General features: G+C 43.1%; 1 protein-coding gene across 2 annotated transcripts in view; it reads left to right on the top strand.

The window, feature by feature from the left end:
- Positions 1-12,374, top strand: part of GLT1D1 (glycosyltransferase 1 domain containing 1) — an 89,845-nt gene that overhangs the window by 11,855 nt on the left and 65,616 nt on the right. For both annotated transcript variants that reach the window (XM_065890064.1, XM_065890065.1), the window contains exons 2-3: positions 3,568-3,716; positions 8,622-8,727. In XM_065890064.1, coding sequence (XP_065746136.1) covers positions 3,568-3,716; positions 8,622-8,727 — 255 coding nt within the window. The remainder of the gene's footprint in view (positions 1-3,567; positions 3,717-8,621; positions 8,728-12,374) is intronic.

The raw sequence follows: 12,374 nt of genomic DNA on the forward strand, positions 1-12,374 counted from the left end.
CCTAAGTAGAATTCAAATTGTTTCTTTTCCATTTATCAGCACCTTTTTATTTTTGACTTCTCATTTTAAAGTTTTAAGAAGATGGAATAACAATTATTTAACCCATCCTCTGAAGCACATTACATCTTTAGTTTTGCATGATGTGTAGTTTTAGGCTGGAAGGAGCTGGTAGCTAGACAGCCTGCAGGCTTCTTAGTTTTGCATGATGTGTAGTTTTAGGCTGAAGCCAGCGATAGCTAGACAGCCTGCAGGCTTCTGTCCTGGCTCTGCTTAACAGTTAGTTGCCATCAGCATTTCCAGACAGTTCGGGGGTGCGTGGGGCGGTGGCAGTGATTGGATCAGCATTAACAGTGGAAATGATAAGATCAAGATACTCAGCATGCTTCAAGAGCAGAAGCCAACTCAAGTCTCCAGGCCTTAGTTTTTCTTTCTTGGCCCAGTGACAGCTGCAGTCTTGTGCATTTAATTTAAAACACAAAAGAGAAAACCGAGAAAGAGAGAGAAAATTGTGCATTCCCGTAGTAGAGTAGGTGAGGCTTCTCACCATATTCCCCAGAGTGGGTGCGGGCTTGAGGATTTGAATCTAACGTTTCTTCAGAAGTCCTTAGTTCCCCTGAGGCTCCCACGGTGTAAGCAGGTGGGTCATTTTATGGTCATTTTGCTTAAAGATTCTAGATCCTTCATTCTGTGTTTACTCTTATTATTTGATACACTATTGCCCCTAAGTGCAAGCCAGCTAATCCATCTGGTGTTCAGCTGAAGAGTAACTATTATTGCTGGAGTTAGGGGGAAAAAATGGCTATATTGGGTTTAAACTTTGTAGTATAGTATCTTCTAGATGATTTAGGAGATTTTCAAGGGTAATTTTAAGTGTCCTTGATGGCCACCTGTGTGCTGATTTTGTGTTTTTTCCAATTTTTTTTTTTTTGGAGTATAGTTGATTTACAATGTTGCATTAGTTTCAGGTGTACCACAAAGTGATTCAGTTCTCTACACACACACACATACACACATTCTTTTTTCAGATTCTTTTCCATTGTAGGTTATTACAAGATATTGAGTATAGTTCCCTGTGCTATACAGTAGGTCCTTGTAGGTTATCGATTCTGTAATAGAAGCACTAAGTACGATGTGACTGCCTTGTTCATATAACTGCATCCCAGAGTGATTGTGGTAGCGATGGGCTCGGAGAACAATGGAAACAGTGAGAGAGACAGCTGTGTTAGCAGCAGGGGTTGTCAGATTTCACCGAAGGGAGCTGGCATTGGGGAACGTCGGGATATGGTCACGGGGCTCAGAAGACATGATGCGTTGCGTGTCCTGCAGGTGGAAGGGCTGGACTGGAGCTAAGGGTGTCAAGAGTGGGATGCACCTGGCTGTGCAGGGGATGCAGGCTATGAAGGGTGCTGTGTGCTAGGCTAGGGCGTTTGGACTTGATCCCAGAGACACATTCAGCCATTATTTTATTCAGTAAGCAAGACAGATCCAGGCCCCATTCTCATGGAGTTGACATTTGGGCTGACTACCCCAAGCCATTTGAGGTTTTTTGTTTTGTTTTTTTAATTTTTTTTTTGGCCGTGCCATGCAGCATGCAGAATGTTAGTTCCCCAACCAGGGATCAAACCCGCATCCCCTGCAGTGCAAGCACAGAGTCTTAACCACTGGACTGCCAGGGGAGTCCCCATTTGAGGGTTTTAATGAACCTGGTTGGATTGGTTGTATATTCACATGCACCTCAAACAATTTTAAAAGATAAGATAGGGCTTCCCTGGTGGCGCAGTGGTTGAGAGTCTGCCTGCTGATGCAGGGGACACGGGTTCGTGCCCCGGTCAGGGAAGATCCCACATGCCGCAGAGCGGCTGGGCCCGTGACCATGGCCACTGAGCCTGCGCGTCTGGAGCCTGTGCTCCACAACGGGAGAGGCCACAACAGTGAGAGGCCCGCGTACCGCAAAAAAAAAAAAAAAAAGATAATATATGCATCTGGTCAAAGAATCCAGCCATGCAAAATGGTCTGTGATGAGAAGATAATCTCTCCCCCACCCTGGTCCCTGGTCTTCTTTAGACAGAATCATTATTATCTATTTCTTCTGTATCCTTCTAGAGATGTTCTGTGCACACATACTATATATGCACAAGGTGTTCTTCACTTTTGAAGAACACTTCATTAACAACGTGTCCTCTTTTCATTAACAATGTGTCTTGGAGTTCATTCTAAATGACTTAACAGTGATCTGTACTCTTTTCATGGCATCAGACCTGAGTACCTCATATGCGCCATAATATGACTGGTCCCCTACTGACGCATACTGAGGTCAGCGTTAGTCTTTTTGCTACTTCGGATATAGCCTCGGTGCTTATTCTTGGGTGCATGTTTTGCACTCATATCCAAGTGTGTCTTTGGAATCAGTTCTGAGAAGTGGAGTTGTTTGTTCACAGAGTTTGTGCATTTTACATATATTAGCTGTTTCTACTTTGCCCACGGAAGAGGTTGTACCAGTTTACCCAGTATAGGAATGTTTATTTCATGAAGCCATAGGCAGACTCTTGTTCTTTACAGATTTTCTACATTGAAAGGATGACTGAAGTTGATCACCATTTCTCATATTTAAAAGCCCAATTGTAGGGTTTTTTTTGTTTTTGTTTTGTTTTGTTTGTCATGGACTGCAATTTTATGGTGATACCTATTTTTCTATTGGGTTGTTAGGGTTTTTTCTTATTGATTTATGAGAGTTCTTTACATATTAAGCAAATTAGCTTCTTTCCTTTTGTACGTGTTGTAAATAGTTGTGTTTTTTCCCCCCAGTTTCTCATTTGTCCTCTGACTTTGCTCATGCTATTTCTGCCATTCAGGAAGTTTCTTTTTGGTTTATCGGATTTGTATTTTAGATTTCTGTTGCAAGGAACTGAACCGGGATGAGAAGAAAAGAGACATATTTGAAAGATATTTGGGAGGTAGAATGGAAAGGCCATGGAGTATTTCTTGAAGCTCTGATAATGGGTGACTTTTGAACACAACTATTTACAACACGTACAAAAGGAAAGAAGCTAATTTGCTTAATATGTAAAGAACTCTCATAAGTCAATAAGAAAAAACCCTAACAACCAATAGAAAAATAGGTATCACCATAAAATTGCAGTCCATGACAAACAAAACAAAACAAAACAAAAGATGAAAAACTGAGTCCCAGATGCCTAAACACAAACTTTGAGAAACAGGAGGAAAAAGTGAAATCAAAGAATTAAAGAAGGGAAGGGAGCTTTCTGGTGCAGCAGATATCACTGGAAGAGGCCGTGGGTGCCTCATGTGTCAAGGCTGCCAAGCCTTCCTGAAGTGGCCCTTCATCCTGCTGGCCTCGGTGCCAGTCCCAGTCCTGGTGTCTGAGACTGGTGGATGAATGTTATTTTAGGTGGATTGTCTCTAAAGGACAATTCAGAAAATATGTAGTATTAACTTCTGATTTGACTAATCTTTGGATTGGTTTTCAGTTTTAACCACAGCAGCAACTTGTGCCCTTTTAATGTTTTTCTCTCCTGTCTTTTTCTTTCTCTGTATTTTTTGATAAAGGGACCATCTAGAAGCTGCGGGTCACGTGTGTATTCTGAAAAATGCCTTGGACTTTGAAAGCCCATCCGAAATCTCCAACTTCATCAAGGCTGAGAGCTTGGAGGCAGCTATGGCTCTTCATCTATATAGAGGGGGTAGACTTTTGCCAGGTAACCCCCCCTTCCCCAAAGGTGGAGCCCTAGCAGTCACAAAACCAGGGCGCCTGCGATTTTAACTTAAACATCGATGAAGCGGCTTATCCCTGCTCAGAAATGGAAGGGATACAATCATCTTTTTGCTTTGCTCTTCTAAATGGAGTAGTTTTCTAAAAATGATGTAACTACACCAATTGAGAATGGATGCATATATACTGAACCTGTTTTTACGGCATGAAGAGTCATTTTTTTTTACAATTTAAAAAAAAAATTAATTTATTTATTTTTGGCTGTATAGGGTCTTCGTTGCTGCGCACAGCCTTCTCATTGTGGTGGCTTCTCTTGTTGCGGAGCACAGGCTCTAGGTGCGCAGGGTTCAGTAGTTGTGGCACGTGGGCTCAGTAGTTGTGGCTCACAGGCTCTAGAGCGCAGGCTCAGTAGTTGTGGTGCACGGGCGTAGTTGCTCCACAGCATGTGGGATCTTCCCGGACCAGAGATTGAACCCCTGTCCCCTGCACTGGCAGGCGGATTCCTAACCACTGCGCCACCAGGGAAGTCCCTACGGCATGAAGAGTTTTATCCTGAATGTTTTTGATGTGTATTTCTTAACTCAAAGTCTAATTTTCAAAAGTTAGAAATGTGACTCTTTCACAAAATATAGAAGTGAGCACATAGGAGAGAGTTTATTCAACTGATTTATTAATGAAGAAACTACTAAGATACTAAAGCCAGTTTAAAGAGCATTTGAGGGACTGAGATTTTTTTTTTTGAATTTTTGAATTTTATTATTTTTTTTTATACAGCAGGTTCTTATTAGTCATCCATTTTATACACATCAGTGTATACATGTCAATCCCAAACTCCCAATTCATCACACCACCACCCCCAGTTTCCCCCCTTGATGGCCATACGTTTGTTCTCTACATCTGTGTCTCTATTTCTGCCCTGCAAACCGGTTCATCTGTACCATTTTTCTAGTTTCCACATATATGCGTTAATATACAATATTTGTTTTTGTCCTTCTGACTTACTTCACTCTGTATGACAGTCTCTAGATCCATCCACGGAGGGACTGAAATTTGAATATGCTAGGATTAGGTTAGCTGCAGAACTGGTTATGTCCAGCAGGGCAATCAACCGTAAGTTTTGGGGCTTTCTTTTCTTTTCTTTTTTTTTTTTTTTTTTGGCCGTGCTGCATGGTATGCGAGATCTTAGTTCCCCAGCCAGGAATTGAACCCATGCCCCCTGCAGTAGAAGCTCAAAGTCTTAACCACTGGACCACCAGGGAAGTCCTGAGGGTTGCGGGGAGCTATCTTTTCTACTGGTGTGTTAGTCAGGGTTTTCTAGAGAAACAGAGCCAAGAGGAAATATAGATATAGATACAGATGTAGATATAGATACACACACACACACACATATGTATGTGAATATTTATTATAGGGATTGGCTATGTGATTATAGAGGCTGAGAATTCCCACAGTCTGCCATCTGCAAGCTGGACACCCAGGAAAACTGGTGGTTTCATTCAACCCGAGTCTGAAAGCCTGAGAATTGGGGGGCTGACGGTGTAAGCCCCAGTCTGAGTCTAGAAGCCCAAGAACCAGGAGTGGTGATGTCCGAGGGCAGGAGACGATGGATGTCCCAGTTTAAGCAGAGAGCATGAATTCACCCTTCCTCCCCCTTTTAGTTCTATTCAAGCCCTCAACGGATTGGGTGAGGCCCACCTGCATTGTTGAGGGAGATCTTCCTTCCTCAGACTACAGATTCAAATGCTAATCTCTTCCAGAAACATCCTCCCAGACACATCCAGAAATCATGTTATACCAGCTCTCTGGGCCTCCCTTAGCCCAGACAAATTGACTTCTAACATAAACCATGACAACTGCAGCAAAATGATTGGCATCTCTGCCTGCAAACTGTTGGATGCAACTGCACAGAGCGTGACCTCTTAATTAGTAGTAAATACTGAGGTCAAACAACAGTACCTTCTCTTAGAAAACGAGTCCACGGGGACCTTTAAACACTGCTTCTGGGCTTCCCTGGTGGCGCAGTGGTTAAGAATCCTCCTGCCAATGCAGGGGACACAGGTTCGAGCCCTGGTCCGGGAAGATCCCACATGCTGCAGAGCAACTAAGGCCGTGCTCCACAACCACTGAGCCTGCACTCTAGAGCCCGCGAGCCACAACTACTGAGCCCACGAGCCACAACTACTGAGCCCGTGTGCCACAACTGCTGAAGCCTGCGCACCTAGAGCCTGTGCTCCGCAACAAGAAAAGCCACCGCAGTGAGAAACCCGCGCACCACGACGAAGAGTAGCCCCTGCTCGCCGCAACTAGAGAAAGCCCGCGTGCAGCAACGAAGACCCAATGCAGCCAGAAATAAATAAATAAATATAAATCAAAAACAAAAACCACTGCTTCCTTGGACCTCGAAAGGATGTGCATGCAGTCATCCTCTTGGCTTTAGCTACAATTTTTGGATATTTCTTCTTAACCCTCCCAAGGCCAACTTGACTTCACTGAGAGCCCAGCGGCCACCGAGTAGAGGCAGGGCAGATAATTTTGTTGTTGAGCCGTGAGTGGCTTTCTCCAAATATGAATTAAATGACATGGCAGTGGCAGCTTTTCAGGAGATAGTATGTCACTTGAGGCCCCAAGTTACCTACAGGAATCATCATACGGGGATAGCACCTCACTTAGCAAAATGTGTCACTTCTGAAATTTCAGACGTTTCATTGCTAAAGGTGACTTCCTGTTTCCCTGCACTCTATCAAGCCTTATTTAATCTTCCAGCTCTCGCTCTTGCCTCCCACACCGTAGGAAGTTGGACCCTCTCTTCATATGCAGGCCTTACTTTGTGTGTGTGTATATATATATATATATATATATATATATATTTTTTTTTTTTTTTTTTGTGGTACGCGGGCCTCTCACCGTTGTGGCCCCTCCCGTTGCGGAGCACAGGCTCCGGACGCGCAGGCTCAGCGGCCATGGCTCACGGGCCCAGCCGCTCTGCGGCACGTGGGATCTTCCCGGACCGGGGCACGAACCCGCGTCCCCTGTATCGGCAGGCGGACTCTCAACCGCTGCGCCACCAGGGAAGCCCTACTTTGTATATTTAAGTGCATAACTTAGCGATCTTTCCACATCAGTGCTTACGCTGGAAACCGGTCACTCCCAGTAGCTGGCTGAGAAGAAAATCTTGTGGTTTCCTGAACCTGGCTTCTTAATCAGACACTTGATGCTGCCTGTTGTTTTAGGTTCGAGCCTAAAGCATGTTCTCAACAAGAAACAGGAAGAGATTAGTCAAAACCTTAATTTCCCTTCGCCGTGTAACATATTCATAGATTCTGGGAATTACAGATGGACGTCTTTGGAGGCCATTATTCTACCTACCACAGACCTTTCTCTGGTCCCCAAAGATTCAAGTCCATCCCACGTGCTAAAATCATTCTCCCCATCTCAGCATCCCCCAAAGTCTAAGCCCATGGCAGAAGAGGAATCATCTCTACCACACTCGCCTTTCCGTGTCTGCCTGACTGTTTAGTACTTTTGGAAAAGGTCACACCAGTCCATAGTAAGAAGTGCAAACAATATAAAGTGTTATAGAGGGAAAAGAAGTAAGTTTCTCTCCTGTTCCAAATCAGTCGCCTTCCGGGTTCCTTCTTTTTTCTTTTGGCCACACCGTGCAGCTTGTGGAATCTTAGTTCCCCAGCCAGGGCTTGAACCTGGGCCCTCAGTGAAAGCATTGAGCCCTAACCACTGGACTGCCAGGGTCCCTTCTATAGAGACAACAGCAGCTAGGTTTTTTCTGTTTATCCTTTCACAGGTGTTCTTTGTACAGAGAAATGTATGTTTATTGTTTTCCTACACACATATTGTGTTAATCAAAATGCACTTGATTTTTTTTTTACTTAAAAAATTTTTTTTGAAGTTTTCATTTGAGTTTTTTACTCACAGCCTTTCTGTACCTCTTATGTGTTATTGGTGTGCTTAGGAGCTAAAGGCTGAATTCTTCGCAGTGAAGTGAGAGGCACTTCACCAGAAAGAGAAAAGATAGATAGAATCTGCTCATTTGCGTGACAAACGCTTCTAAGGCAAATCCAAGGAAAGATCTGTACCTTCTCCACTTACATATTGAATCTCAGTAGAGATGGCTTGTTTGAGAAACCCCAGTATGGACTGAAGTTAGATCTGGTCTGTTTAGTGGTTTGCCTTTGCTCTTTTGAAATTGTTATTGACCTTTGGAAGTCCTTCTAGGGAGCCCTGTGTGACGAGCACACTGTTTAACTTGACCTGTGCACGCTTGGTGCCTTGTGAAATGACCCAGCCAGGGAATGTGCCTTCCGTCAGCCCAGGGCCCTTCATTCAGAATAAACATGCTCCCGGGGGGGAATCCTTTTCCATTTGACGCACGCAACATCTCCAGTATTTTTGGTTCCCATATATTTGTGCCCTCCACGTTCTGTCATTGCTGTTGTACTGTGTGTGCCTGAAGATACAGTCTGTGTCTCTTTCCTCTCCCTCTTGGTTCCTTGCCAGCACGGTGACGGTTACTATGAACAGCAGATCTAAATTTGAAGCCCTCTTTTTCTGTCATAAGAGCACCAGTAGCTCCAGATTAACCCATTTCCGAACGATACGCTTGGCTTTGATAGATGGAGGCCAACAACATTTTTCATGTGTTAAAATTGAAAGCAAATTGATTTAAAATCGTCTTGTCTCACGTGATTAACCCCATGTCATGTTCTTAACAGTGACACCTGTTCTATTCAGAAGAGCTGTGGGTAAAATTCAACAAACAACCAAATATGCCCCCTACGTTGTGGGAACTTCAGTTTTTGATATCGTCGCTTTGGGATGGTTACCAAGGGGTGTTTCCGAAGGTGATCTGTGCTTTGTTAATTATCCTATTTTGCAGGTCATGGAATTCCTTTTGGAATCATCTTTGGTGGAACTGATTTAAATGAAGACGTTAAGCAGGGAGAAAAAAACAAAGTGATGGGAAAAGTCCTAGAAGAAGCCAGGTAAGACTTAAGAGAATTTCACAGGAGTTAAGCACCTAACCCTTTTGGTTGAAATTCACTGACACACAAAGACAGAGGAAACCAGTAGTTTGGGAGGTTTACATCTTTCCACGTAGAATCAATTTCTTTCTTTTTGTTCATCTTTCCTTTCATTTGGTGCCTGTTTATTTTGCCACAAATGGTCACTGTGAACAAGTTATTGCACTTGAATAGTTCTTTGACTACAGTTAATATTGGACGAACGTGCTTAGAATGTTCTGAGTGGTGGAAGAAACAGAATTCTTGCTAAGGGATGAGATGGATAAACTCAAGCTTTATTAGCACACAAATTGGGGTTGACTTTGCATCAGGTTTGCCCAAGTAGAATATTTTTTCCAGTTTCCTTGAGATACGACTGACGTGCAGCCCTGTATAAGTTTAAGCTGTACGACATAGTGATTTGACTTGCGTACTTGAAACGATTATCACATTAAGTTTACTGAACATTCATCATTTCGTATGGATACAAATTCAAATAAATAGAAAAAAAAAAAACCTTCTTTCCTTGTGGTGAGAACTCTTAGGATTTACTTGTTTAACTTTCACGTATAACATATGGCAGGGTTAATTATATGTATCATGTTGTACGTGACATCCCTAGGACTTATTTATCTTACACCTGGAAGTTTGGACCTTTGGTTGCCTGCGTCGAATTGCCCCTTCCCCACTCCCCGCCTCTGGTCCCCACGAATTGGATCTCTTTTTCTCTGAGTTTGTTTGTTTGACTGGTTGGTTTTGAAGTATGATTGACCTACAACTCTGTGTCAGTTCCTGTTACACAACATAGTGATTCAATATGTGTCTACATTTGAAGATGATCCCCACGATAAGTCTAGTTTCCATCTGTCACCGTACAAAGATGTTACATAGTTACGTACTGTATTGACTGTCTGTCGATCTACGTGATTATGTTACCTTGCTGTTCTCTGAGTTCAAGCACATTTTAACAACGCTGCCTTTTTACTTCCCCACCCTGCTCCCCCCAACATTTACTGGTTTTGACGTCGTACGTATTTTACATCTTTTTGTTTTGCATCTCCGTTAACTATGTAGATTGTGGTATACAGGTGATTTTCCTACTCTTTGTCTTTTAACCTTCCTACTAGCTTTATACACGGCTGATTTACCACCTTTACTGTATGTTTGCCTTCACTAACAAGATGTTTTCTGTGGTAATTTTCATGTTTCTAGTTGTGTCAAGAGGAATCTCTTTGACGTGGCTCTTAACCTATACGGGTTTCTGGGCTATATATAAACCATTTGTGAGAGCAACCAGCGAGCGGGTTTCTCAGTAGGGTCACTGTGGGTATTCTGGGCAGGATAGTTATTCATTGTGGGGCTGCCCCGCATGTCCCAGACTCTGGACAGTGCGTGTCCACAGCACCTGCTGGCTACTGCAGCAGTTAAACACACCTGCCCACATTTCTAGCCCCTGGGATGGGAGTCACTGCCCCTGCTGAGAACCCAGAGCTGTACTTCCCAACCTTCTTCATGTCGAGGCATTCTTAGAAAATGATAATATCTGTACAGCATTCTGGAGTGAACTGGGAGGCTTGGTGGGGAAACAGAACCACCCCATTTTCTCTTTATAACAATCACAGTCATAATAACTAACATCATAAGAAAATACAAATCCTCTCTGTTCATATAAAAATTGTGAAAAAAAGAGCTAATGAAATCGAAAGAAGAAATATACATGCGTACCCAAAGCAAAGCAAAGCACTCTTCTTGGGCTTTCTGGGGTGATTCCACGGAAGGGTTGACGTGGGTGGATGTGGTCTCTGCCCCCCGTGCACCCACCGGCTGCTGCTGATTCAGTCTCACCTGCCATCGAATCACCCTGAATTCAGAGCTTACCGAAAACCCAACCAGTACTGTTGAAGCATCCTTTCAACTCTAGTAAACTTTTGAATCATTGTGGGGAGAAAAAAACAAAAACAGGTGATGAATTTTGAAAATGTGGAAACACTACTTATTAATTTTTTAACCACTTTACTGAGGAATGATTGCCATGCAAAAAGCTGTACGTAATCAAGGCACACAACTTGATGAGTTTGGAGATCAGTGTACACCTGTGAAACCATCATCACAATTTATGCTGTAACCACGTCCATCACCTCCAAAAGTTTACTCCCACCTTCTTTATTTTTATGATTTTATTTTAATTTTTATGATAAGAACACTTAACAGAAATCTACCCTCTTAGCAAATTGTTTACCTACAGTATTATTACCTGTAGGCTCTCTGCTGTACAGGAGAGCTCTAGGGCATGTTCATCTCGTACAACTGAAACTTTGTGACCTTTGACTAATACCTCGCTGTTTTCCCCTCCCTCTGTTTCCCCCTCTCCCAACCCCTCCCATGCTACTCATGCTTCCATGAGTTTGACTACTTTAGATTCCACGTGTCTGTAGAATCATACAGTATTTGTCCTTCCACATCTGGCTTGTTTCCCTGAACATAAATATGTCCCAGGTTCATCCATGTTGCTGCAGATGTCGGGATGTCCTCCTTTTTTAAGGCTGAAAAGTATTCTAGTGTATGTGCATGCCACATTTTCCTTATCCATTCGTCTGTTGATTGACATTTAGGCTGCTTCCATGTCCCCAGTAAGTGGCCAACCATGAATTTTCTTTCTTTTTTATTATTATTATTATTATTTAACATATTTATTAGAGTATAATTGCTTTACAATGGTGTGTTAGTTTCTGCTGTATAACAGAAGCTATACTAACCATGAATTTTCTGTGCTCGTCTGTAACCCTTGCATGGCTGAGAAGCCATGGGAATCCAGACGTCTTCAAGTGTGTGTAACTGTCGCATTTCTGATCCACACCAAGGACAGAACCCCAGGTTCTATTTCGCAGCCTAATTTTTTTGTGGGGAAAGATAGGTGTCAATCTTGCCTCTTAAAACTAGGGTTACAAATAGATGGCATTGCATTTCAGGACACTGCTTCTTCCTGAAGACTTCCTGGACATAAATGTGGAAACGCAACCTTTTTAAGATAGAGAGTACGCTCCGCGTATGTGTGTGTGTTTTACAATAAATGAAGGTATTAAAACAGTGTTGGCTCACCTCGAAAGGTGATCTATCATTATAGGTTTTCTTCTTCTTGTTGTTCTTACACCCTAAGAATTTATTGCCTTTAGATTCCTGCAGTTTGTAATGCACTATCTCATAGAAGGAAAATCTTTCTGCTTGGGAGAAACAATGTGGGATGAATTCATCTCATGATATTATCATTAACATTATTCATTGTGTTGTTATTAAAACACACATTGATTTTTTTTTTTTTTTTTTTTGCGGTACGCGGGCCTCTCACTGTTGTGGCCTCTCCCGTTGCGGAGCACAGGCTCCGGATGCACAGGCTCAGCGGCCATGGCTCACGGGCACAGCCGCTCCGCGGCCACGGCATGTGGGATCTTCCCGGACCGGGGCACGAACCCGTGTCCCCTGCATCGGCAGGCGGACTCTCAACCACTGCGCCACCAGGGAAGCCCCACACATTGATTTTTATTTGGGGATATTGATTGGAGTTAGTGGGCAGGGAAGTTGCATGAATCACAGATTTCTTGTCGGACACAATACAGCATACTTTTCTGGAG

The sequence above is a fragment of the Phocoena phocoena genome, chromosome 13 (assembly GCF_963924675.1).
Source record: "Phocoena phocoena chromosome 13, mPhoPho1.1, whole genome shotgun sequence".
Taxonomy (NCBI): Eukaryota; Metazoa; Chordata; class Mammalia; order Artiodactyla; family Phocoenidae; genus Phocoena; species Phocoena phocoena.